Source organism: Xyrauchen texanus, chromosome 1 (assembly GCF_025860055.1).
Source record: "Xyrauchen texanus isolate HMW12.3.18 chromosome 1, RBS_HiC_50CHRs, whole genome shotgun sequence".
NCBI lineage: Eukaryota > Metazoa > Chordata > Actinopteri > Cypriniformes > Catostomidae > Xyrauchen > Xyrauchen texanus.
In genome coordinates, this window is record NC_068276.1 from 5,977,883 (window position 1) to 6,005,273 (window position 27,391).

Genomic DNA, 27,391 nt, shown 5'->3' on the forward strand with positions numbered 1-27,391 from the left:
TGATCCCGGACAAGCCCCCAATTTATGTTATGACCTGGCTCATAGCCATAACATAAAGGAGAACAAACGACCAATTAGACTGAAAATGGAAAGGGTGGCTTTCCACCAAAGTCATATTCAAGCTAACAGAACTAAAGGTAGAGATAAACAGCGACTGAGAGAGCAAAAAGAGAGGATTCTAGCTTGCAGGAAATAGTTTTCATTCTTCTGTCATTGCTGTGAGAGGCTTAAGACTGGCAAACAGCAGCGCTGTGATGTTGTTGTGCCTCGAGAGAAATCAAAAGCTGATTTAAATAACACTTTAATCGCACAAAATCTGCTCACTAGATTATGAGGACAGACATTCAAACAAATAAACACACAAACACATGCTCCATCAAGGAGGGGAAAATCTAAATAGAAAGGGACATCATTTTTGAGGCACATTATATTAAACAGAAGTAGGAGGACAACAACCACTTCAGGGTTGGTTGGGAAAGATGTGCATCCCTTCACAAACACATCCAGGTTTTTTTTCCCCCAAACAACTTTCCTGAACGCTATAATCATATGGTAACGCCACTAATCCTCTCTTGATTCTGCACATGGTGCTCTGAGTCATCTTAGAATAGTTGACCAAAAATTTTTAATTCTCTCATAATTTACTCACCCAGTTTAACACAACATTTTATTTAAATGCAGATAGCAAGACGTTAACTGGAAGTCACTCACAACAATGTACAGTAGCAGACTACTGTTTGAAAAGTGTGCCCACGGTTTCACTATTTTTCTTAAAGCAGGATATATACAGCATATACTGCAGTGATAAGCTAGTATTCCATTCTGAATATTTTCATTGTCAGTAAATGCCAGAATTTTCATTTTTAGGTGAACTGTTGCTTTAACTGAAGGCTGATTTTCAGCTCGACAGTGCCAGTGTGGAACTCAGCCGCCCCACGGGCCAAACAAACCTTATGATGCTGCAAACTAGCCCCATCAAACGTGGCTTAGAGGCATGCTAAAGATGTCAAAGCCTGTTGATTAATCACAGTGCTCCACAAAGGATATAAAATAATGCACATATAAGGTTTGTCAGGAGGGAGTCTCTCCCTCTCAAACAGTAAGCTCCGGATCCCTTAATACAGGGATAAAGCGGATGCCAGACACGATAAATTCTGCTTTATTAATTCCCAAAATGGCAGCCAGAGTTTCCATGGCAGCCAGACCTCCCTACAACCCTGTTTTTAGAAACAGGAGAAATAGAGTTTAGATTCCCACATGCATAACTAGATAGCACATGCATGATTTTACAACATTATAAAAAAAATGTAATTTCTTAAAATTGTGACACCAAAGAAGTAACATCGGTAACACTTTATAATATTTACACAGTATAAAGTATTTATAAAGCATTAGTTTGTAGTTAATTGATCATTTAGAAATGATTGTTCATAGATTATTAATACATTAATAAACTACATATAAATAGTATGTTATTTGTTTCAAATTTTTATCCTTAGTAAACAACTTAATCATAATCATACCTAACTGATGTATTTTAATTGATGGAAACCAGTGGTAAAGAAGTGTTTATGAGAACATTAAGAAAGCATGAATTCATAGTTAATAAAGATATGAAATATGTAATGAATTGGATACATATTTCTACTTAATGTTTATATTAATGTTTTAGGAACACTTACTAACAAATCAGTGGAAGCTTAATAACACATTTGCATTTTATTTGAAGTAATTAAAGTTGTTGATGTATTGAATAGCTCATTTAAACTTGTCATCAAAGTGGTGATTTGGCTAAAAATGGCTTTCTATAAGAGACAAATGTGTCTTCCTGAAAGGAGCGGCTCCCGGCCTAAATCTTGAAAGCGGAATTCTTCGTTGATCAGCATTCAAATCTCAGGATGTTTTTTTCATACTACAGACAGGTGTACATTAAATATTGTGCTTGTATCTTTTTACTGCAACGATTAGTTCCTGAGATACAAATCCACCCCTGCAACCTCTGGAAAATGATTACATAAAATGCCCTATTCAGTAGCCACACACTACTGTTACAGTTCCATCCGACACAGCGATGAGAAAAGTAACGCTGATTGTACCATTCAGCACCATAGTACGGAAATAAATAAATAAATAAAAATCTCCATTTCATCACTAACCTAGTTTCCATCCACTTTTCCCGCTGTTTTGTTATCGATGAAGTGAAACCTTACTCGAACATGTTTGGAAAATGTGCCGTATTCTGCTTGTCGTGTGCGTGATGTCATGCTTTTAAAAAAAAAACACTTTGTCGCATAAGTTTGGTTTATCGCAAAAGAAATCTGCTATTTTGAACAATCATCTAATCGTTTTCTGAAAGTGTACTCGGCATTGGACAAATAGTTCTGATAGTTTATAGTCTTGAAAAATGTGCAGAACATTCTGAGAATGTCATTCAACCGACGTTTATGTCTACAGAACAGGGTAAGGCTAACTTAAGTTTGTGAAAAGAAAAGGCAATTATATAGGCCTAACAATATAATATTTTCATTTGGTAATTTTTTATTTATTTAATGCTTTATTCGTTTGGTAATTTACTTAAAATCATAAAGAGAATGTTGCCAGCATTTTTTCAAAAGTAAGCTAAATAATAATTCTATAGAATTGTTAGTGTTCCCAAAAAATTCTGTGACTGCCGTCTATTATTTTGAATGGTGTGGAAAAGAAACTTTAATAAATAAACGGATGGCTACCTCGATTAAATTAATCACAAATAGTGGCCATTTCTTTGTTCTCCTTGCACTTGTCGATGACAGGTGCATGATACGAGATATTTGCGTTGGCACTCCTGGAATGATGCAGATGTTTTTGCAGCATCTGATCTGTGCAGGTATGCCATTAAGACAAATCCACAACAGTGCGAGTAATGCTTCATGTACAATAAATTGGCTTTCAAGGATGTATACCTTGTCGTTATGATTAATCCAGGCTAACGATAATCGGATTAAATGAAATATTTATAGTAGGTCCACTGGTGAAACTGAATTAAACAGTCATTTTAATTGGCAATAATGAGAATAAGCCTGCTCATAAAGCTTAATAGGATGGAACATGCTAAAGTGGCGTTTGAGCAATTAGAGGATCTTTTTTAATAAACTTTGTATTTTTACTTTTCCTCTCTCACTATTATCTTGTACTTTTGTGTTGTGTCTGTTTTTTGTTTTTTTTTGTAAAGCTTTAGTGTCTGTTTTGAGCCTTTGTGATTGAGATGCTGTGGAGATTGTAATTTCAAGGTTTTCAAGTTCAAGTTTTCAGAATAATCTATCGTAAATAAATGTTTACTAATTCATATACAGTTCTCGCCTTATATTAGGTCACGCAAAATGCTTAGTTAGCGATTAGTCAATGCTTTATTATGACCTATATATTAAGTAATAATTGCTTTAATAGTAAGTGTTACTAAAACAGTAAAACATGTAAATCCAATTAATTACATATATAAGTTACATATATAACAAAAATAAATAATTTTCTACAGTGAATATAAACAAATAAACTTTGTATGTAGCTTATTAATGTAGTAACAATAGTTTATAAATGATCAATTGACTATAAACTAGGGCTGTCAAATTTTTTTTTTTAATTGCGATTAATCGCGTAGTTAATCGTGATTAATCACAATATCTCACGAGTGGACAAACTATGCTTCATTCAGATTTATTTATTGTTTATCAGTCATTTACACACAACCTACCCTACTAACAGAGTTGGTACAACAGAAAATTAACAGCGCAATTCGAACAAATATATATTGTAACAAATTTCAATGGAAAGGAGGCGGTGAGAGCCAGCTTTACAATATAAATAATCTTTTAATAAAATAAAAAGACACAAACATAAACACATCCAGGGCAGCTGCCCGTAACTCTCTCTCTCTCTCTAACTGCCACCTCCGGTCGCCTTTATCCCTCTCAAGGGCTTGATTAGCCTGATTAGGGGCAGAGTGTGCAGCATCACGACCCGCCCCACCCTCCTCCCTGCCATATATATATATATATATATATATATATATATATATATATATTTTTTTTTTTTTTAACAGACATAATGTTTAGATGAGCAAAGTGGAATAAAATTGCTCTGGTCATCTGACTATTTGCACCACTTATACGAAAATAAAAAAGTCTGCAATGTAAAATACATTGACAACTCTGTGTAAAATACATGAACATCTCCTTTAAGACCCCTTTCACCCATTCGGTGGGATTAAATGGGCTAATGACATAGTAGATTACCTGCCGGTTTCCAGCATCTTCTGCTGTTCTACAGTAGCTAGTGCTCTATCAAACTATTCTGCAGAGACACTGTGACAGAACCTTAGAGACTGTGCACAGCAGGGCTTTCTTTAGCTGGAAATGTCAGACAAATTCAAAACTGATTTGCGCTGCGCTGCCACGGAGGACTTTCCAGGACAGTTGTGAAGTTCAAAAGCAGCGTGTGTTATTCCAGTCTCACGTGCCAGTTTAAAACTCTTCCTTTAGCGCATCGGTTTATTAACAGCTGAGTAAATCCCGAATTCAACAGGAGAGTTAATTCATGATAACATGTAAACAAACAACATAAAGAACAGCTTGTACCCATTTGTGGTGATTCAATCAGAAGTGGACAAGCGAGACACTTCACTGTTATAACTGGTTGTATTATGCTTCTTTTTTGCGGGAGAGACTCCGGTATAATGACACGTTAATCATTAGGCCTATTTCAGTGTATTATTGCATGATATTTCGCAAAAAGTAAAAGAAGACAAAGAGAGCACTTAAAACGTGCACAGTTTCTCTTAATTATACTTGTATTTACTCAAAGGACAAACATGATATTACGAGCAGAATTCAAAGTAATTTAGTGTAAAGCCTGAATTAACAGAGCTTCAAATTATAAAGTGTTACCGTAACATAATTTGGAATAGGGATGTGCCCGAGTAATCGAGTAATAGAGTGTGAAAATGACCATCCCAAATTTGGACCATTCGCACAGCAGTTTGAATCATGGCTATTTAAGATAAACATGATTTTGAGTGTCTCCTTCTTTGCAGAGCAAAGTTTCTGAAGAGCGAGTGAAGACTAAACGCTTCTAAAGCACTCTGATGCTTACGCCATCTGCAGACATTTGCGCCATACTCCTGAGAAAGACTTTAATAGTGAATGGAAAGTAACATAGACCCCTCTGTAATGCTGTGGAAGGCAACTCAGACCCGCAAGTATTTGCCATTCCAAATCTTCCAATGAGGAAAATAACTAAGGCTTTTCCAGAAAGTAGGCAGCATTTGAATAGCTTAGCAACATGCTAATTTGAAACTCTGATGGAATCAATTAAATCGAGTCTCCTGTGCGCTTCGTGTGATGAGAGATCTGTGATTGTGGTGATCTTAGAGATAACATGGGTCTGAACAACGACTTACGTATATTTTCTGTATTTTCTTGTACAACGTCGGTTTTAAGCAGGTTGTCGGCGAGAACAAATGCGCCCTGCTCTACGGTGTCCAGTAGCATGGTTGCGGCCCGGAGCTGGTCGCTCATTGAGAGCTCCATCCACGCTGTCCGTGTCTGTGGCTGCAGCAGGTTATTCACCGTCTCCACCATGGCCTATGGAAGCAAAACAACAAAAGTGTTTAAATGCAGTTAGCACATTGCTAACAAATGTTACAGTTGCAGATTCTTGAAATCCACTTGCTAATGGCGCAAGTAGTCACTGTTGTGCTGATGTAGTTAATTGCAGCCTTCATAGTATAAGATGTGGATTTGATGATGGATTTTACACTAGCGGTTAACATCACTAGCACTGCAATATAGAATGAGGTCTGGACCAGAGCTAAGCGAATTTCAAGTAGGCACATTTAGCACGCTAATGCAGCTGAGACTAGAGAAAAAGTCATGGTTAAAATGATAAGTGATGGTATTTCTGCTTCTGGTTTACTGTGTTGGCGGATATCAAATTATTCAAATAAATAACAATTAACCAATCCGATACTTCCCAACTGCCACGTGAAAGATCCAAGAAGTGTCTCTCTACAATCTGCACATTCAGATGCGAGCCACATAGATGAGCAGTACAGCTGCAACAGATCAATAAATCTTTTAATAATGTTTAACCTCCATCATTATAAGCTCATCAATCCAAACTCTGCTCGACACCACCACCACCATGTAAACATTTAACATACTACAGACAAGAAACGCAATCAGAATGCTGCTAAGCTAAAGCCTAAACACATGCAGCACAACTTCTAATAAACACTTGGAAATTCCAGTTTGCCAAAATGCCATTTGGATTGAAATACGCCCCAGTTTAAAAAGAAGAGAGAAGATGAAAAAGAAGCTGAGGTTTAAGAAACCGTCAGCTCTCACTCGCATCTTCACAGTGAACTTTCAAGAGATGCTTCAATTTGTGCTCACTTCAAAGAGGCTTTGCGGCCAAGTCTAAAAGTTTACAGCCGTGAAATGTTTTTGAGATTTGAGCAAAAGCTTCATTTTCAATGCCTGACATTGAGCATTTGAGAGCACAAACAATAAAGCACTTTCTACAGGAGCAGAGGTCCAATGAATGCCGTATACCACACAAGAATGGGATGCACCCAATGGCTCTGAGGACTTTTGATCAATAAAGTATGAAAGAACATTTTGATTTTAAGATGATAAAATGTACAGGTAGAACAGAGCATATCGGTCTCTCGGAAGATGAATTGTGGGTATTGTACTAGGGTTGAATGTGTATGTATATGTAATCCTTTTTTCATTTGACAAATGTTTTGTAGAGACTGTAAGGTCAGATTATCTTTTGTATTTCATTTACCCATTGTTAGATGCTAATAACAATTACACTTTTTAAAGAACATCTCCAGTGACACAAATCAGATTTTAGTTAGAGGTTGGGTAGTTAGTTGGTTGGTAGCTAGCTTGCTTTGTTTGTGGTTGGTTAGCTGGTTGTTTGGCTAATTAGTTAGAAGTTGGTTAGATAGTGGTTGGTTGCTTGGCTGGTTAGTGTCTGGTTGGTGGTTTGGTTGGTTGGTTAGTTAGTTGTAAGCTAGTTGGTGGTTGGTGAGCAGGTTAGTGGTTATTTGAAGTAGCATAGGCAGAAACATTTGGGAGTGTGGGCTAAAAGAAATTATCGATTGCATGAGATCTGTAAACTCTATTTAAATATATATGTTTATAGCTAATTGTTTTCAGAGGCATATTTAGAACTTTTAGCTACTAAAAGTTGTCTAGTTTAAGAATGTTAAAAGATCAACCAACAATATTTGTGTTTGATTTCAGACATAATTTTACACTGGTATCATATGGAACTTTAGGAGGCCTTGTGGCTGAAAACATATATTAATTATTATATAGAGATTCAGGGGATTTACCCTAGAAATGTTTAAAAATGTAAAGAAAAACGTTTATACATTTGAACCATTTATGGAACAATTTGATTCCCAGAAATGAAAATGTCAGATAAAAATGAAGGTAAAGGGTATTGTCTCCATGCCTCCACTATGGATTACTGTCAGTAGAATGTTTTTTGCTCTCTGATTGTGTCACTCCATCGCAACTCTACTCTCATTAAAGTGGGGGAAAGTGAATGTGCTGCGACAGCGAGGTAAGAAAGAAAAAGCTATCAAGGAATCAGGAGCTGTATTCACGAAAATGTTCTTAAGAATAAAATGAAAGGCTTTGTCATTGTCTGATTATTCTAGCCTGCTCACAAGTTTGCTTTGTCTAATGCAACAAATTCAATACGTCATTTTGGTATAAAATCACATTTCTACACTAACAGCCCATTGCCACTTCCAACTCAACATGATAAAACGAGCCACATTTGAAAAAAAAAAAAAGTCATTAAACATTTTAGGGATTTAAGACAGCTGTGAGGTTATCCTAATCCTTAAGTGTTATTTACGATGATTATAATGAAAAACATGTTGGGCAATTTTCTTAAGGACAATCTTGAGGAAAAAAAGAGAGGACCTTTCATAAGGTCAATATAATATATTCAAAGTTAGAAATTAAGAAAAATACAATAAAATGGTAGTTAAGAAGAATTTGTTCCTTACGAAGTCAAGAAAAATATTCTATTCAATAATAAATTCATTTTATTTGAGTTGTATGGGAACAAAGAGGCTGGATTTGAAGTCTCAGGAATTTTGAGAGCATATTTTACAACACAAAATCAGATTATTTATGCCATAACAAGCTTTTTTGATGCAACAAACACAAGCTAAACTAAAATTCAAAATCAATTCATACATATGATATTTGTAATAAGCATTATTTTTTAAAAATGAAATGGATTTTAAAGACTTGAGAGTTTTTGAGAGCATGTGAGAGCATTTCTTACAAATAATTAATTAGACGGAGGAAATAAAGTGGTTAGATTAACTGCATGTTACAGGTTCCCCATCAACTGACCGTGCATCTCATCGCCACACTGGGTGTTTACAGTGTGAAAATAATGAGAGCAATCAAGATATTTGTTTTGTTTTGTTTGAGCTGCTGATGTCTTATTAGTTGTCTTGTTAGTAGTTGGTTGGTTCTAAGGCTTTGATGCAGACATTATTCAGAAGAACAATATCTGACTTTAGTGGTTTGAGGCCAGCAAGCTTTTGGCTTTTGTTGCATAAGACAATGATTGGGTGGGCCTCAATGCAAATGGGTGGCACTTCCCACCCAGGCACACCTGTGGCTATGGTAGTGGCTAGTTGTTTGGTTGGTTGACATGTTAGTACTTGGATAGCTTGTTAGTAGTTGGTTGGTTAGAAGAATGGTTGGTTAACAGGTTAGTGGTTGGTTGGTTGGTTGGTTGGTTAGCCATTTAGTGGTTGGTTGATTGGTTGGTTAGCAGGTTAGTGGTTGGTTGGTTAGCCATTTTGTGGTTGGTTGGTTGGCCATTTAGTGGTTGGTTGGTTAGCAGGTTGGTTGGTTGGTAAGCCATTTTGTGGTTGGTTGGTTGGTTGGTTGGTTAGCCATTTAGTGGTTGGTTGAGTGGTTGGTTAGCAGGTTAGTGGTTGGTTGGTTGGTTGGTTAGCCATTTAGTAGTTGGTTGGTTGATTGGTTAGCAGGTTAGTGGTTGGTTGGTAAGCCATTTTGTGGCTGGTTGGTTAGCCATTTAGTGGTTGGTTGGTTGGTTGATTGATTGGTTAGCAGGTTAGTTGGTTGGTTGGTTAGCCATTTGGTGGTTGGTTGGTTGGTTGGTTGGTTGGTTTGTTGGTTAGCAGGTTAGTGGTTGGTTGGTAAGCCATTTTGTGGCTGGTTGGTTAGCCATTTAGTGGTTGGTTGGTTGGTTTGTTGGTTAGCAGGTTAGTGGTTGGTTGGTAAGCCATTTTGTGGCTGGTTGGTTAGCCATTTAGTAGTTGGTTGGTTGATTGGTTAGCAGGTTAGTGGTTGGTTGGTAAGCCATTTTGTGGCTAGTTGGTTAGCCATTTAGTGGTTGGTTGATTGATTGGTTAGCAGGTTAGTTGGTTGGTTGGTTAGCCATTTGGTGGTTGGTTGGTTGGTTGTTTTTTTGGTTAGCAGGTTAGTGGTTGGTTGGTAGGTTGGTTAGCCATTTAGTGGTTGGTTGATTGGTTGGTTGGTTAGCAGGTTAGTGGTTGGTTAGCCATTTAGTAGTTGGTTGGTTGATTGGTTAGCAGGTTAGTGGTTGGTTGGTAAGCCATTTTGTGGCTGGTTGGTTAGCCATTTAGTGGTTGGTTGGTTGGTTGGTTGGTTGATTGATTGGTTTGGTTAGCAGGTTAGTTGATTGGTTGGTTAGCCATTTGGTGGTTGGTTGGTTAGCAGGTTAGTGGTTGGTTGGTAGGTAGGTTGGTTGATTAGCCATTTTGTGGTTGGTTGGTTGTTTGGTTGGTTAGCAGGTTAGTTGGTTGGTTCATTAGTTGGTTGGTTAGTTGTTAATTGATTAAGTTGTTAAGTTGATTAGTTGTTTGGTTGGTTGATTAGTTAGTTAGTTAGTACATTAGCTAGTTAGTTTAGTTAAGTTAGTTGGTTAAGTTAGTTAGTCAGTGGTGGATTAGCTTGTTAGAGCTTGGTTGGTAAAATGGTTAGTTTATAGTTGGTTTAATGAACAACTTGAAAAGCCATATAAATTAATTTGTCAAAGGTGTCCGAACCCTGGATTGTGTATGTGTGATATTTTCTTCTTGATACACACTAAGCCCATGTATAATGCCCACAATTCATCTTTGGAGAGAGACATATATGCTCTGTTCTGCCTGTATGTTTAACATCTTTAAATCAGAATATACCCTTTTAAACTTGGGGAGAATTGTCTGCGAATAACGGCTTAAATTTCAGTCTGTTCTCCCACAAAGGTTATTTAATTGCCTCAAATGTTGCACAAAATACTTCTTATCGCACCTCATTAAAGGAATGTTGTGGGTTCAATACAAATTCAGCTCAACCAACAGCAGTTGTGGCATAATGTTATTCACCACTAAAAATGTTTTGACTTGCCCCTCCTTTTCATAAAAAAGCAAAAATCTGGGTAACAGTCAGAGGCACTTACAATAGGAGTGAATGGGGCCAATTTTTGAACGTTAAAATACTTACTGTTTCAAAAGTATAGCCATGAGATATAAACAATATGCTTTAACATGATTTTAGTGTGATAAAATCACTTACTAACCGCATCTGTGTAAAGTTATAGACAATTTGACAATTTTGTTGTAATGATGATGTAATGTCAACAAACTCTAAAACGACTGTAAAATTTAAACAACTTTACAGCTCAAATTATACATCAGTTTGAATAGAAGAATATATTTAAGTGCTTTTATTAAATTTTAAGCCTCACATTTCTGCCTTTAAATCCTTTAAAAATTGTCCCCATTCACTTCCGTTGTAGCCTCACTGTAACCTCGATTTTTTCTTTTTTTTTTATAGAAAATGTTTATGTAATCAATATTATGCCCCGATTGAGCTTAACTTGTATTTAACCCAGAAATTCCTTTAAGACACAGTGTAAATATTTCAGAAGCATGCAGAGGTTAAAGCCATACACACATCTGAGTAATTACCACTCTAATCTACACTTGCACTCTGGGTCTAAACTCAACTATTAGTTTTTTGGACCAACGCTAAATTCTATAATCCAATTCAGAGCTGAACCAGATCAGGAAGTGAAATTGGGGCAAGCTGAACTGGTCCGATCCAGTCTATATCACGGCCTACGCAAGTCCGATCCTTCCAGTGTCGCAGTCAATGCAAGGAGCTTAGTGCCTGACCCCAGATCATCCACAAACCCCCACAGAGAACACAAGCAGATTACACAATGATCCCAGGTCAGTCTGAGAACCAGATAAACATCACCATTCCAAAAACTGAACACGCCAAACACCCTCTAATGCATTCCAATTTATAAACTCACCATGGATAATGTCACGAACAACACATCATAAATATTCATATAGAAAACATTTGGTGCTGATTGCAGGTTCACAATTAAGTTAAACGTCTCAATTATGAGTGATGTATGCAAATGAATGAGAGCAATATATTTGATATGTAGATGAGCCGTTTAAAGGATTGTGGGATTTAAATGTATTAACAGGACCTTAAAAAAAAAAAGAAAAACCAAGAACATGGTCCCACACATGCAATGCAAATCAGCTTATTTGCATGGCAAGCCGAAATGACTTTTATTCACGTGAACTATAAGAAATACTGATATAATGAAATTTGTATTAGTTAAAATGCAAATTATTGATATCAGGAATTGAATTACTACAAGTTGAAGTGCTCATTTTTGATAGCAGTAGATGCATTTGCACTTGTAAAAACCTTTAAGTCATTTTTTAGGACAGAAATTCACATTCTTGATATCAAAAATGATGATATGCAGATAAATCTTGATATCTGTAACCACATTCTCACTAGTAGTTTACAATGATCTTATAGTAAAAACTATCATTTTTATATAAATACTTACACTGATGCTATCGCAGATGCCCACACCTGATGTAATCAATTGAATTGCAACTAGTAAACAATACTCATATTTCCAAATTTAATTTCTGATTTTTTTATTTGTATTTTTTTTTTTCTAGCAAGAAGTACTTAAGTACTTCTATGTGTGTTTGGAATTTCAACGAATACAAAATTAATCCTAGATATTTGTAATTGCGTTTTAAATGGGAGCGAATGACAGATCATTGAGCAATTCTACTAGTAAAAATGCAGTTACAGATTTTCCAAAAAGTCTGCTTTTTAATAGTTGAAATTCCATTATTGACATCAAGAATGGGCCTTTCTGCAAGTAATGGCATCATTTTTGTATCTAGAAGTAACATTTGAACTAGTGAAAAAGCAATTATTATCTATAACTCATATCCTGCATGTGATACAAGTTAATTCGGCTTGCCATACCACAACACCCTAGAAACTGCATAGAAGTGCCTTGGCAACCACCCACAACAACCCAACATTGTGGCAGTGATTTTTGCACAGCCAAGAACAACTCACGTTTTCTTTATAAATGAAAAAAATCGATTTTCTTTCTTTTAATCTTTCATCACTTGATCACTATCACATTCATTCTTTCTTTCTCTAATGCTTTTAACTCATGTAAACTGTGGTGGTGGAGTGGTGGTGGTGTAGTGGTCTAATGCACATAACTGGTAAACTGGTAATCAGAAAGTTGGTGGTTCAATCCCCACAGCCAACACCATTGTGTCCTTGAGCAAGGCACTTAACTCCAGGTTGCTCTGGGGGGATTGTCCCTGTAATAAGTGCACTGTAAGTCGCTTTGGATAAAAGCGTCTGCCAAATGCATAAATGTAAATGTAAACTGAACACAAACACACACACACACACACACCCTCTTACTTGTGTTCACATGATTATTAAATCTCACTTTGATCTGACAGCACTAACACTTCTGCTTTTGATATAAAAGCACTGTGTATGATGTATTTTTGATGATGTTTCTTCAAAACAGTTTAAATTGACATTCACTCTCGTATCCAAAAAGGTAAAAAAGTACTTTATTACCACCAGCTGTTCATTCTGCCACCTGCACTGACACTATAATGTCAGTATATTTTTCAAAAACTGTTCAGAAAGTTTAACTGGTTTTTGCCAAAATATAAACACTTATTTGTTCCCCCAACTTACAGTGACATGTAAACTATTTGGACACTTAAGACTCATTTAAAACATTTTATAAAAGTATGAATGTTTGCAGATGCTACTTGCTTTGATGTTTTGTATCCAATGACATTAAAGGGTTAGTTCATCAATTGCTCACCCTCATGCCAACCCAGATGTGTGTGACTTTCATCTGCTGAACTCAAATTAAGATTTTTTTTTTTTTGGTCCATACAATGCAAGTGAATGAGTGCCAACATTTTTAAACTCCAAAATTCACGCAAGTCAGCATAAAAGTAATCCAGACGACTCCAGTGGTTCAATCAGTATCTTCAGAAGTGATATGATAGGTGTTGGTGCGAAACAGATCGTTTTTACATTCTTCTTCTTGTGTTTTTGGTGATTCACATTCTTCATGCCTATCGCCCCCTACAGGGCAGGGAGAAGAATTTCATGCAAAAAAGTACTCAAGTTTTGATCTTTTTCTCACCCATAATATGGATTAAAACACTGAACTCATATGGATTACTTTTATGATGCCATTATGTGCTTTTTGAAGCATAAAAATGTTGGCACCTATTCACTTGCATTGTGTGGACAAACAGAGCTGAGATATTCTTCAAAATAACTTAATTTGTGTTCTGCAGAAGAAAAAAGTGATGAACCATGATGAGAGAAATGTTATTTTGGGGTGAACTATTTCTTTAAGTTGTGAGCACTTAAGATGTGACATACTATTTATTTAAATTTCTTTTGCATATTTATAGAGTAGAAATACACGTATTGTTTTTTTTATTTTCAATTTGGAATGCCGAATTCACACTACTTAGTAGGTCCTCATGGTGGCGCGGTTACTCACCTCAATCCGGGTGGCGGAGGACAAGTCTCAGTTGCCTCCGCTTCTGAGACGTCAATCCACGCATCTTATCACGTGACTCGTTGTGCATGACACTCACAGCATGTGGAGGCTCATGCTACTCTCTGTGATCCATGCACAACTTACCACACACCCAACTGAGAGCGAGTACCACTAATCGCGATCACAAGGAGGTTACCTCATGTGACTCTACCCTGCCTAGCAACCGGGCCAATTTAGTTGCTTAGGAGACCTGGATGGAGTCACTCAGCATGCCCTGGATTTGAACTCACAACTCCAGGGGTGGTAGTCAACGTCAATTCTCACTGAGCTATCCAGGCCCCCAAAGTACACATATTGTTTAATATTTTGTTGTCATCTAATGCAGAAACATTCAAACACTTTTTTAGTGTGGCGCAAGGGTCCAAATACTGTAAGCGGACTTCTAGACTCAACAAACCGAATAATATATAGAATAAACACCAATCAAATCTAATCAGGCTTTATCTTGTGGGACCACAGCGCTCCAAGATCCTACCAAACAAATAAAAGTCTTTCCTTCACATGAGTTTGTTGAGGGCCGTTAATTGATTGTGAAAGGGCATCAACAGATAAAACATCAAACCTGTTTCCTTCCTGTAATGCTCACTCAGATAACGGCTTTTGTTTCTTAACAAAAGCTATTCTTAATGCTGGATCAGATCAGGTATTGATCCATCACAGTTATTAATAAGTCGAGCGCTGCACTGGTGCACAAAACAAAAATAATAAAACATTGCGGCACTTTTCAAAAACACAAGCCTTGTTATCGAATATGACTGTAATTTCTCTATTGCAGTCATCAAATACTGAGCCGTTACTGCAAATCTATTGATTTACTGTATATTGAGTTACTCACTGAATTCATTTTGTATCATCGTTGAATAATAAACAAATGCTTTTGTCATTCTTATTGTAATTTTGATAACTGCAGAGCATGAACAGAACACAGACTAACATGCTAATGTGGTGATGTTTGCATGTATATTCCCATTGTTAAGGGTTTATATTGGGGTTCATTAATGACATATAAGTCATTAACAAATGCATTACAGGGGGCCTGGGTAGCTCAGCGAGTCAAGACGCTGACTACCATCCATGGAGTCACGAGTTCAGGTCTCCTAAGCAAAAAAATTGGCCCGGTTGCTAGGGAGGGTGGAGTCACATGGGGTAACCTCATCGTGGTCGCTATAATGTGTGGTTCTCGCTCTCAGTGGGGTTGTGCGTGGATGCCGTGGAGAATAGCATGCAGCCTCCACATGCACTAGGTCTCCGCAGTAACGCGCTCAAGAAGCCACATGATAAGATGCGCAGATTGACGTCTCAGACTCGGAGGCATCCGAGATTCGTCCTCCGCCAACCGGATTGAGGTGAGTCACTACGCCAGCCACGAGGACTTAGAAGAGCGCATTGGGCATTCCAAATTGGAAAGGGGAAAAGGGGAGAGAGACAAAATGCATTACAAATCATTTGAATACAGCTATTGCAACATGAATAAAAAAATGCAAAACTTGCCAAATAGTTATTATTTTTAACTTGTATGTTATAAATTGTTAATAAATACTTATTCATACTTTTATTATTCATATACATAAAATGCCCTAATGTATAATTTTGTCAATATGCTGTAAAAATATATTATTATAGTGAGATTAAAAATAGGGATTATGTCATTTTCTAACAACCCGCAATCTGTTTATCCATCCATCCATCCATCTTCAACCGCTTATCCGAAGTCGGGTCGCGGGGGCAGCTGCTCCAGCAGGGGACCCCAAACTTCCCTATCCCGAGCCACATTAACCAGCACTGACTGTGGGACCCCGAGGCGTTCCCAGGCCAGTGTGGAGATGTAATCTCTCCACCTAATCCTGGTCTTCCCCGAGGCCTCCTCCCAACTGGACGTGCCTGAAACACCTCCCTAGGTAGGCAGCCAGGGGGCATCCTTACCAGATGCCCAAACCAGCCTCTCCGGGAACCAGCACCTTATCGTGGTGGAGAGGTTTGTGTGCCCTTATGATCCTGAGGGCTGTGTTGTCTGGAGCCATGTGCTCCTGGTAGGGTCTCTCAAGGCAATGTGGTCTCAGGTGAGGGGCCAGACTAAGAATGGTTCACACAGACTCTATGGGAAAAAACGGCAAGAGGAGGAGTTACCCTGCCCGGAGGAAGCCCGGGGCCCCCATCTGGAGCCAGGCCCAGATGGAGGGCTCGTCGGCTAGCGCCTGGTGGCCGGGCTTGTCACGGAGCCCGGCCGGGCACAGCCCGAAGAAGTGACGTGAAACCCCCCTCTACATCCCTTGGGCCCACCACCCATTGGAGAAACCGCAGGAGTCGGGTGCGCTGCCATATGGGTGGCAGTGAAGGCAGCGGGCCTCGAAGGACCAGACCCGGGCAGCAAAGGCTAGCTATCTGTTTATATTATTTTAAAATCTTGACTCGCTTGTGTTGTCACTTTCCTTTTAACGTTGAGGTCAAAAGAATAGTGCCACTGAGTTGTGTTTCAAATAACCTAGACCAAGTTACCTAAAGACCTCAGCAAAAACACTTTCACAGCATGAATCATATAATAAAACCTGATGACCATTAAACCGCAATTAACTTTATTTACATGGGTTACTAATGCTGAATAAGTGTTATTAAGCATTTATAACATGAGTTAAAAAGTCAAACTTTTTTGGAATTGCACAAAAGTCACATGATGTTATAACTGCATATCAATGATTTATAATGGATTTGTAAATTAATTATCATTCATTAATAAACCCCTTTATAAACCCTTAACAAAGAGAACATTAATGTCGAGGCTACACTTTCTTACTGTTGTTTCTTCTTTTGTTTGCCCGAGATCAATCAAACACACAAGATCAACTGACCTGAAAAGCTGACCATTCATTTCACTCTGATAGAAGACATATTTACACTTTAACCCACACATTTCTGAGTTATCTTCTGCACAGATTTGTCATTTTTCAGCGCAAGAGCAATAACATGTGTGCAGCTTACAGGGTACATTAGTCATAAGTCAGATTTGTGATACTCTCTGAAGGACAAAACATGTATAGAGCATTGGGAACAAGGTTGAATCTTACTCATAAATGTCAAAATGAGGGATTTTGTTATCAGTGTCTTCGGTAGTAGACATGACCCCGCATGCTAGCCGAGATCAGATTCAAATATTCAGCGACCAACTGACCGCAAGTCTCGCTCATCATTCAGTGCATAAAGACATCCATATGTTCATAAGTCAAGAAATGTGATCCTTGATGGGTCAAGATAGATGTTGTTCACCAAGACATTTACGCATTTGGGAGTCCAAAGCGACTTACAGTGCAATTATTACAGGGACAATGCCCCCAGAGCAACCTGGAGTTAAGTGCCTTGCTCAAGGGCACAATGGTGGTGGCCGTGGGGTTCGAACCAGTGACCTTCTGATTAACAGCCCTGTGCTTTAGTCACTACGCCACCACCACCACTCCCCAATAATAGATATGATGATTATTTTGTTCTGCACGGAAGGCTTTATGTGACATCCAATGCATGCGGGAAAGGGAGAGCATTACGTGACCAAATGGGGGTGCGTGCAGAGCTCGAGCAATAAGCTGCAGGCGATTGTTGATTTGAGACCAGCTGTGCTTTTTAAACCACTCTAATGTACTGTATAACAATTTAATCAATAGTAAATCTAATAAAAATAGTAAATAAAAAGCAGACCTACATCTAAAACAGGCATGATTCCATTAAAAATGAAAATGATGTGATTATTTACTCTATTTACATGTTGTTCTTGTATGGCTGGGTTTCTTCAGTCCCAAACACTCTCCATAGAAGAAAGACATGAAGACTAAATCAAATATGTTTTTAAAATTTTTGGGGTGAGCTAACTATTTGAAATATCAAAACACAATAAGCAAAGCTGGTCTAAAGCAACCCGTTTATGCAAAACAAAAACAACACATAATTATGGGTAAAATTGAGGCCATGACCAAAAGCAGAGGATCCACTTTATATTAGGTGTCTTTAACTACTATGTGTGTACTTAAGCATTTGATACAATGTATTGTACTCACAATTAAAGTACTTGTATTTAAGTATATCTGTAGTTACACTGTTAACCTTACCCTTAACCCAAACCCAACCCAACCCACACCCAAACCCAAGGCAATGGGCAATGTATCGAGCTATGAAATATGTCATTTGAATGTAACCATGGACAGTAGGAGGCGTCTAGTCGTGTCTGAGCTACTATGGGCAATTTGTAAAGGTGGAGGTAAAATTTTGGTCAAGGTCTCAAATGACAACAAAATGACCTGACAAAACATGATCAACATACAAATGAGGAGAAATGCACAAGCTTATACCAACAGTACCATTGAAACACCAGGAGAAATGAGGATGAAGGGGGTGTAAATATATAGAGAAACAATACCTGGACAAAATATCGACACGATCGCTCCCTTTTCTGCAGCTGAAACCCAAATGAAATGAGTCACTTTAGTATCAAGCATAACATACACATCCGTTACCTTCAAGCTTCATAAATAACATCCAACTTAAACTCTTGAGGAGAAGATGAATAATTCACTTTATTCTGCAAGCATGAAAAGGATAAAAAAAACTTCAGCGTATCAGAATCGCCCTGTGAAAAATAGCAGATTAGAGCTCCATGAGTTCCCATTCTGGTCCAGACTAGTTTATATCAGTTAGGTGCTTATCTAGATGATGGGTCAATATAAACATAACTGGTGAAGTTGATTGACCATGGTAGTCTTCAATCCAAATTTGCAACACATTTTAAGTCAATTCTATGCCAGAAAGAAACGCGAGCGGTCCAGGTCTAAATCTTGAAATATATTGTTATTTGCTTTTATTGTGAGCTATCGGTTAATATTAATCAATATTCTTATTAGGTTCCAAAAACAGAAGTTGGAACACCAACCAATACAGCAACTGGCAAGCTGTGGTGTGAATGAACAAGACTCAAGAGGAACAAATCCATTCCATGCACGTCATTAAACACCTCATGTATTCACATTTAGACGGAGAAAGAAAGAGAGGTGAGTTTCTTTTTGATCTAGTCCAGGCTGTCTCGGAGGAGCTTGGATTCAGTCTAACAGGTTGAGATTGTAGTCGTGATTATGTGCTAGCTAGCACACAAGGGCAAAAACTCTTCTTGGTCACTGTGGAAACAAAGTGCAACGAGAGGCCCACATAGAAATGAGTTATTAAGTATTGGAAAGGAGAAGGAACAGATAAAAATAAATAGCAGCCAAGTCTGTCATCCTATCGCTGGCGGTGGTCAAAAAATATCAAAATCAAACCAATTGTACATGCAGTGCATAGATAAAAAGACATTACTAGCACACATGACACGCTTTTACCTTGGTCTGCATCCGAAAACATAGGCAGCTGATTTGCTTCCTTGCTGCCTAATCAGTTAATGGCCTAACTGACATCTGTTTTGACTGAATGGAACTCTTAAGGAAACTGGTCTCTGAACAGTTTGAAAAGCACTTTATGTTCATCGTACCTCCGTATACAGCCTCCGGCGGCAGCATTTTCCTGGTTTTGGACACAGACTTGAAGTTTGACCGGATCCAGCGGCAGCAATATCCTGACAGTTTAAACAGCCGGGATCGCCTACTTGGATTGTCACATGCGGACCGTCATGATTTGTGAAAGAAAGGAACTTTTGATCCTGAAGTTTTCAATTCTAGCTTATAGAATACGCGTATCAGAGGAATATATTAGATGAGCGTTCGACGGGAAGAAAACGCTGGAGGTTCGTGAATTACATCTGTTTAATCGAGGTATCTGCATATTTGCAAACTGTATATAATCAAAGTTTTATTGATATTTGCCTTTTATCATTAGTTAAAAGTGACAGAGAACTGCTGAGGAGAGACTGATAGAATACATGCTTAAGAGGTAAATAAATGAGCGCTTCACAATATGCTGGATCTGCTCAAGTTGTGTGAGGTTGGTTTTATTACCTTTATTATCTGTTTTAACGAGACAGACTGTTCAGATCTGTTTTGCAGATGTGATATATGATATTAGTTTGATAGATATTTGCCTTTTTATCATTAGACAAGACAGTTAAAAGGTACAGGGAACTGTTGAGGAGAGAGAGGGAGAATTAAACAGTTGAGCACTTCAGCATTATGAGCTCAAACGCGTCTGCCGTGGATCTGATATGCGGACCGTTTAAATGAGATTGTGTTGCACACCGGTCTATTACTGTAGTTACATGATGGCACGTAACAACAAAACAAACTGTGACTAGTCGATTACATGTCTCAGCCGCTTCACATGCAAGCAGGCAATTTTCGGCGCCCTCAAGAAGAAATAAAATCAACCAAAAGGGAAAATGTATCAGCCAGAATATTGGACAATTTATCGGCCTCAGCGATATATCAGTTGACCACTAATCATGACATGAGGAATCAAATTATCCTTGATATTTTGACATGTAAGAAATCATTGTACTATAAAAAACATACTGTAAATATTAGAACTCAAATCTTCAGTCCAAAAAGAACATTTATCATTTTCAAAAAAACAGCGAAAATGACTGTGGCAGGGCGGAGGGCGGGGCCGGGTCGTGATCCTACGCACCCGGTCCCGTATTAGGCTAATTATGCCTCCGTGAGGGTTAAAGGTTGACTGCAGAGGGTCGTGCCGGAGAGAGAGATCGTTTACGGACATGTCCGTCATGTGTGTGTATATGTTGTCTTTAAGTTTCTCATTAAAATATGATTTATGTCGTCAAGTCGGTTCTCGCCTCCTCCTCTCTGATCTGCCTGGAGAGGCGCGGCTGTCGTCCAATGGAGGGTGGAGGAGTGGCCGAGGAACAAGCTGCAGCGTATTGGAAAACTGGCGAGTTTTTTTTCATCTCTCTCTCCTCTCTCTCCCTCACTGTCGCTCTGCGTTGACCTTTTCCCTTTTTTAAATTTTACAGTGTTTTTTTTTTGGGGGGTACAACAATGTTACAGGAAGTATCCCCCCATTTAAATCATTTCTGTTTCCCTCCCCTTGTCCCCTCCCTCGTCCAGGTAGATGGGGATGACCTGCCGGCAGACTAGAAGTAAAGCACGCCCTCCCCCAGGGAAAGAGGGGTGGGGGGTGTACGTCAGGCCGGGGGCTCCCCAGCCTAAGAGAACGAGGGAGGAATGTGGCAGGGCGGGGCCGGGTCGTGATCCTACGCACCCGGTCCCGTATTAGGCTAATTATGCCTCCGTGAGGGTTAAAGGTTGACTGCAGAGGGTCGTGCGGGAGAGAGAGATCGTTTACGGACATGTCCGTCATGTGTGTGTTTATGTTGTCTTTTAAGTTTATCATTAAAATATGATTTATATCGTCAAGCCGGTTCTCGCCTCCTCCTTTCCATGGATCCCTTTACAGCGACTTATTTTCAAATCGGCTTCATTGTAACATCACAGTGTAGTGTCGTTTGCATAACCCCCACCTCCACAACATGTGTAACCGTTGCAGCCAGTGAGTTGAGAGAGAAAGTGGCTAGGATACTGCAACACTGAAAGTGGTACTATTGCAGCTGCGAAAAGAGTAATGTTATGTCCCCAGACATTGTTGTGTTCCTGGTTTTGGAAAAACTGTATCTCTTCGTAGCCTTCTGAAGGATCCCAACATTAGGAATAAGGGACCCATTCAAACTTGAAGTTCCTGAACGTGTCAATGTGGGATTATAAATGTGGATTGTTTGAGAACCAAGGATTCAGGCAAGAATTTCGTATTGAACGATGCAGTGGCATCTGCCTGTATTTGTTTGATATGTAAGGAATTGTATAGGCAGCCAAATTTAATCGCAAAACAAACCATGTCATGACTCCAAAGCGGAAGCAGATCATGCCTATTACATGGTTACTTACCAAATAAATATGGCAGAAGAACACGAAACGCAACAACAAGCAATGGTGAGGTTAATGGTAGTAAGGATGCCTGCTTCCTAATCTGTCTCATATTAGAGATGATATCCCACATTTTGGTGAAATTAATGCATCGGGATTAATGCACCCATATTTAAGCAGTATTTTATGAGGGAGACACCAACACCCAGTTGATCAGAATCATTCGAAGCTGATTCCCCAGACGGGAAAAATACTTACTGTAAATACTTACATTTTTAAAACACTTATTAAACATATTAAAGTTTAATCTCTTTAACATGTAAGGTTAAACAACATGAGAAAACTGCCCTGAAATTAAAACATATAATGAAGATTCTGAAGTATTAGCTACTTTTTAGAAGTTATGCTAATGTGATTTCCTCACGTTTGGACAGTTTAAGACACTCTGTTATATGTAGTGCTTTTTAACGAAACAACATCTTCACTTGTACGTAACTTCAAGTTCAGCTGTTCTTTCGCTTTATTGTCTGTGAAGATGTAAGTTGTAGTATGCCGTTAATATAGCTGACTAATATCAAATATATAGAAGTGAGGTAATTAACTCGTTCATAAAGGTCTTGAGGAAGGGCGCTGTGGCCTTCGAGGGCACGAAACATGTAATGTGGAATACTGCCTTTGCGCTAGTACTGAATGCTAATTCGACTGACCGCAGGCATCTTCAGAAGCACCTGCTGCAGATAACAGCGTGCTTGTGCATCTGAACCCATTACATTCACTCTTTAGCGGTTCACGTTACGCCTCTTCAGCTTTCCTGATCTGTAAAGTGTCTTGATCTTGCCCTTCACCTTCTAAATCCCCTCCATCTGTCAGCTAAGCCCGCTGTCGCGCTATCAAAGGAATCTATCAGTCCACTTTACTCGCTTGCCGTCCGGTGGAGTGTGTCAAGAGGATGGCGTCCAGAGCGGGTGTGATGGAGGTGCCATGTGTACGTCAATGCAGTTGCAACCCATGAACAGTGCTTGTTTGAGGTTCCTTATCACTTAGGCGGCTGAGTCAGTAGAAAAACAGCTAGGCAACGCACTAGGGTCTGGAGTATTTGACTTTATATGTGGTACTGTCAGTGGTTACTGTATTGATGTCGTTTCAGTCCAGGGAAACGCGTCTACATTCACAGCAGCTCAAATCTACAGCTGTGAAATTTTAAGGCAAGCCCAGTTGAAAATAACCGCTGAACCCCATTATCTCAATTAGTATTACATTGGTGGAGAATGTGATGGCCTCCATCAGAGTGTGTGACTGTCACAGTCCTGTTTAGGAAATTTACCCTGGTGTGCGTTTGCCTGGCTGCCAGTGGAAAATGTAGTCTGCAGAACCGTGGGTGGAAACGAAGTGTGAATTTTGCAGAAGACAAGTGGAAACAGGTGTTTGTGTTTAACTGTTGGGCATCTCATTCACAGAAATTACAGTCTACCGATTTTAAAATACATCCCGAGGTTAATTACTTTTAATTAGCAAATCTGTAGAGTTATTCTACGTCAATGAGGAGAAACCCATGATGGAATGCAAGCTTATTCAGGGTCCAGAATTAATTTGGCTGGACTATCCCACCCAATAGCATTCTTGAGTGCATTTTAGATCAGCGAAAGTGTATAAGGGGTGCCATTTCTAACTTTCCAATATGATTAATACATAGCATGCCCCTACTAATGGTCCATTAAAGTCTCTCTGGGTGGATGACTTAAAGATGTCAGTCGACAGTGATCCTTGGGATTCATTTTTAGCTGTTGTTTTTAGACATTTTTGCTACATTAAGAGACCCCAACCCCCCTGATAACTTTATTTGGTCTTTTTTTATTTTATTTTTTAGAACATGCTTTATCTGGAAAATATTTGATTAACAACTTTAGAGATTTATATTACAGCATTCTCCAGCCTGTTGGCCAGAAGACTTAAGTTAATTATAAACAACCATCTCCACCATTCCATCTTCAATTGGTTTTGGACAGCGTGATCTCATGAACATTACGGGACTGCGGCAACATTTTTGCAAAGCGAAATTATGTGCTTCAGTACACATTTTGCTGCACTTTCCCAGTGAAATGTCCAGCTGGGGGCGCCAACAGCGAGTGAAATGATGTCGTAATCAGGCGAGGTTGTTAAGGTGATTATTAGATGGAGGTTTTAATGAGTAAAACGTACCTCCCTAACCTAAAACTTTAACCTAAACCTAACTACTAGTGTTCTAAAAGCAAATGAGTGAACAAAACAGACATCCTTACCCTAAACCAACACCTAAACTTCACCGATAGTATTTTGTGAAGCAACCATGTCATTTCGTGTTGCTTCCATGAAACTTTTGTCTCAAGTGTCAGCTTCCATGTTTGCCTGGGTGAACTCTATCATGTGAGCTACCGCTGAAGCTAATCACAATGGAATAATTGTGTAAATGTAGTAATGTCTGTAATACAAGTGTCAAATGATGCATTATAGTAAAATGTTTCGATATCATAACAAACAGTGTAAGAGTAAGAGTGTTAAGAATAAGTCTTTAAAAAGTCATAATCAGCAGATGTAGTCGAGATTTGTGTAAAAGTAAATAAAACACACAGTTGTTGTAGCGCCTCTAGTGTTCATTTGACCAGGAAACTGCAACAGAACGTAAAACGTGGAACGTAAATGTCAGTTAGCAAAATGTAATTATAGTAACGATCGCTCTATTATACTTGGTTGGTTTTGGACCTTATTGTTGGCCCTCAAGCTTGAAAAGATTACAGTTGGAATCAGAAAATAACTCAATCTTTTTACTAGCGCATGGAGCCCATTTTTGCACTATTTTAGGGAGGAAAGTATTTGTTCAAATTTGTTCTTTTGTTTACAAAAATTCTATTTAAATTATGTTCAAAATAGTTATTGGCCAACTGGCAAGCAAAGCCATTTATACTAGAATTTGGCACTTAATGAGTGTTAATTTTGGACCCTTTGTGTTGTATCAAATCCTGCAAACACCGAATATGTTTCTGAATACACACTGTTTCAAATGCTTATTTGATGACACCGGCATCTCATATCTAGCAGTCTGTGTACAGTTAGAGAGTGAAGCTGCACGCAGCTCTAGAGAAAATATCATCAAACAGACCTCTTTAACTCCACAGAAACTTTAATAACAGTGGCGATTATTCATGCTGCGTAATGCACTGTAAACGCGTGACAGAAGCCTCAGGAAGGCGAGAGTTTTTCTTTGCCAGAGTAAAACATATTTTTATACAGACGCCCGACTGCGAAGATGAAGACAACTGATTATTCAACTTGACAAACATGGACATCATTAAAAAAACACCCACTGCTCTGCTACTTCCTGCTTTCCATACTGTTAGCATGAAAGAGGTTTTCTCACCCTTTCTTCATCAGTTTCTCTTTTTCTGAGAACAGAGATCGCGTGGATATGACGTCTAAACTGGACGTGGTCGGACACAAGTGTCATCAGGTCTACTGCAGACGCGTCAAACTGGTTTACTGCGGCGTCTGATCTTTGGAACATGGTTTGGTTCTCAGCTTCAGACGGCACGCCAACAGACGGACTGCCTGATACATACTGCACAATATTATTTGAAGTTGCAATGCCAGATTTGAGAGGTTGTGAGTACCGAGTTTAAGGTTCACTCGGTAATTTTGTTCCTCGTTTAAAAAAAAGTTATACTTCTAAAAAAATGTTTAAGTCACTTTTAAACATTTTTATAAAATCATGACCACTCATATGAGATGAGTTCAGTCATATCAGTAACCTTATATAATCTGTTTTATTCCACATTGGGCAGGTTGCTCTCTCATGGGGGCAGCCATGTTAGGATCACATGACCAGCTGAGTTGGAACTCGCTTAATCTCAGTAACCGTCATGTTATTGGACACATTTACTCTTGGATTCAATTAATCATGGCGTACTGTGCATATTGAATTTCTACAATGGCATTTTTAACTGAAAACTACTGTGTTTGAATGATGCAGTATCCAGGCCACTAGGTGTCAGTTTATGCCAACGTAAGTCACTTTAACATACAAATGAAGAAATGATTGCACCTTTAGTAAATATGTTATACAAGTTTGTGTGTGTCATTGTATTCATGTGAACTTTTTCTTTGATTTTAAAACCAGCCTAGACTATGTCCACATGAATCCGGATACATTTGAAAACTGTGTTTTCAAAACGCTCTCCTTAAAGCGTTTCGCTAAAGTTGATGTCAACACTGAAAAGGCTTAAATGCCCTCACTGTGTAAGTAAAAAAATCGGCATTCCATGTACGGTGTGAAAAACAGTTGTCCTGGTGTTCCACAGCCGGACAGCAGTTCCGAGTAAATTTCCTGTTAAGGTTGTACAAAAAAACACTAACGAAGTGGATAGAAGACACAACAGTGGTGCTACAACATGGCCGCCATCTTGATTGTTTTGGATTGAATGGATCATCTGACTGACACATGACAACAAATCCACCATCGTTTCCCAATATCTTGTTTTTTCCAGTCAACGCTACAGCGCAAAGACGGTGTTTTCAAATTGATCCACTTGAGAGAGCATTTTCGAAAAGCTCAGTTTTTACTGTAAAAAACGCAGTCTGGGCAAAATGTAGAGAAAAAGATGCGTTTTCAAAGGAAACCGAACCGAATTCTACGTTTTGCCTTAGATTCCTGGTGAAATTAATACTAGAGGTGCTACAGCAACTGTGCGTTTTATTCACTTTCACGACTTTCACGACTACAATGACTGATTATGACTTTATAAACACTTATTTTATTCACTATTACTCAAACACTGCTTTGTTATGACATCAAAACTCTTTTACTATAATAAATAATTAGAAAAACAACACATTTTAACACTTGTCTTACAGACCCACCTATATTTACACACTATTATTCCAATGCGATTAGCTTGCGCGGTAGCTCACATGATCGACTTTGGACTCGGAAGACTGTGCTTTTCATTTGTATTTGTTTTTGGATAGTATCGGTTAAGTTTAAGCGTTGGTTTACGGTAAGGATTTCTGGTTTGTTCACATCTCATTTGCGTTTAGGACACTATCGGTTAGATTTAGTTTAAAATTTTCAAATAGTTTATTAGTTTAAAATATTCACCTTAAAAACCTTGTCTGAATATGACACTGTTTCCCTCGATTTGGCAAATGTGCAATCTGAAAAGGATTTCCATACAGTTTCTGCTGTGGACTATTAATTTAGATGATATTACATTATTGTGGGACATCAGCAGTACCTTGTTGAGGCTTCGGGCAGCGCTGTCTTTTCCCCCGGGGGTGAGATTCCTGAGCTGGACGTCCAGCAGGTCGATCAGTTGGCCCATGGCCCGTACCGTGTAGGTGATGTCGCCCGCGTGCATGTGGCCTTTGGTCTGTTCGGACAGCTCGCGGGAGATAATGGCAGCTGGCTCGCCCGCTCGGATCTACAAAACACACACACATAATATATATATATATTTTTATATTTTTTAGAATGAGTACTGAGTACAGTACTCACTGATTCAGACACCTGTTTT

The 27,391-nt window shown here is 38.6% G+C and overlaps 1 protein-coding gene across 21 annotated transcripts in view; it reads right to left on the reverse strand.

Moving 5' to 3' along the window:
* LOC127639549 (adhesion G protein-coupled receptor L3-like) overlaps positions 1–27,391 on the reverse strand; it is a 296,527-nt gene that overhangs the window by 49,708 nt on the left and 219,428 nt on the right. For 14 of the 21 annotated variants that reach the window (XM_052123044.1, XM_052123196.1, XM_052122874.1 and 11 more), the window contains 3 exons: positions 27,113–27,298; positions 18,410–18,448; positions 5,435–5,618 (listed from right to left, as the gene is read on the reverse strand). In XM_052123044.1, the coding sequence (XP_051979004.1) occupies positions 5,435–5,618; positions 18,410–18,448; positions 27,113–27,298 (409 nt within the window). The remainder of the gene's footprint in view (positions 1–5,434; positions 5,619–18,409; positions 18,449–27,112; positions 27,299–27,391) is intronic. The other 7 variants (XM_052123117.1, XM_052122957.1, XM_052122655.1 and 4 more) reach the window with 1 other exon arrangement.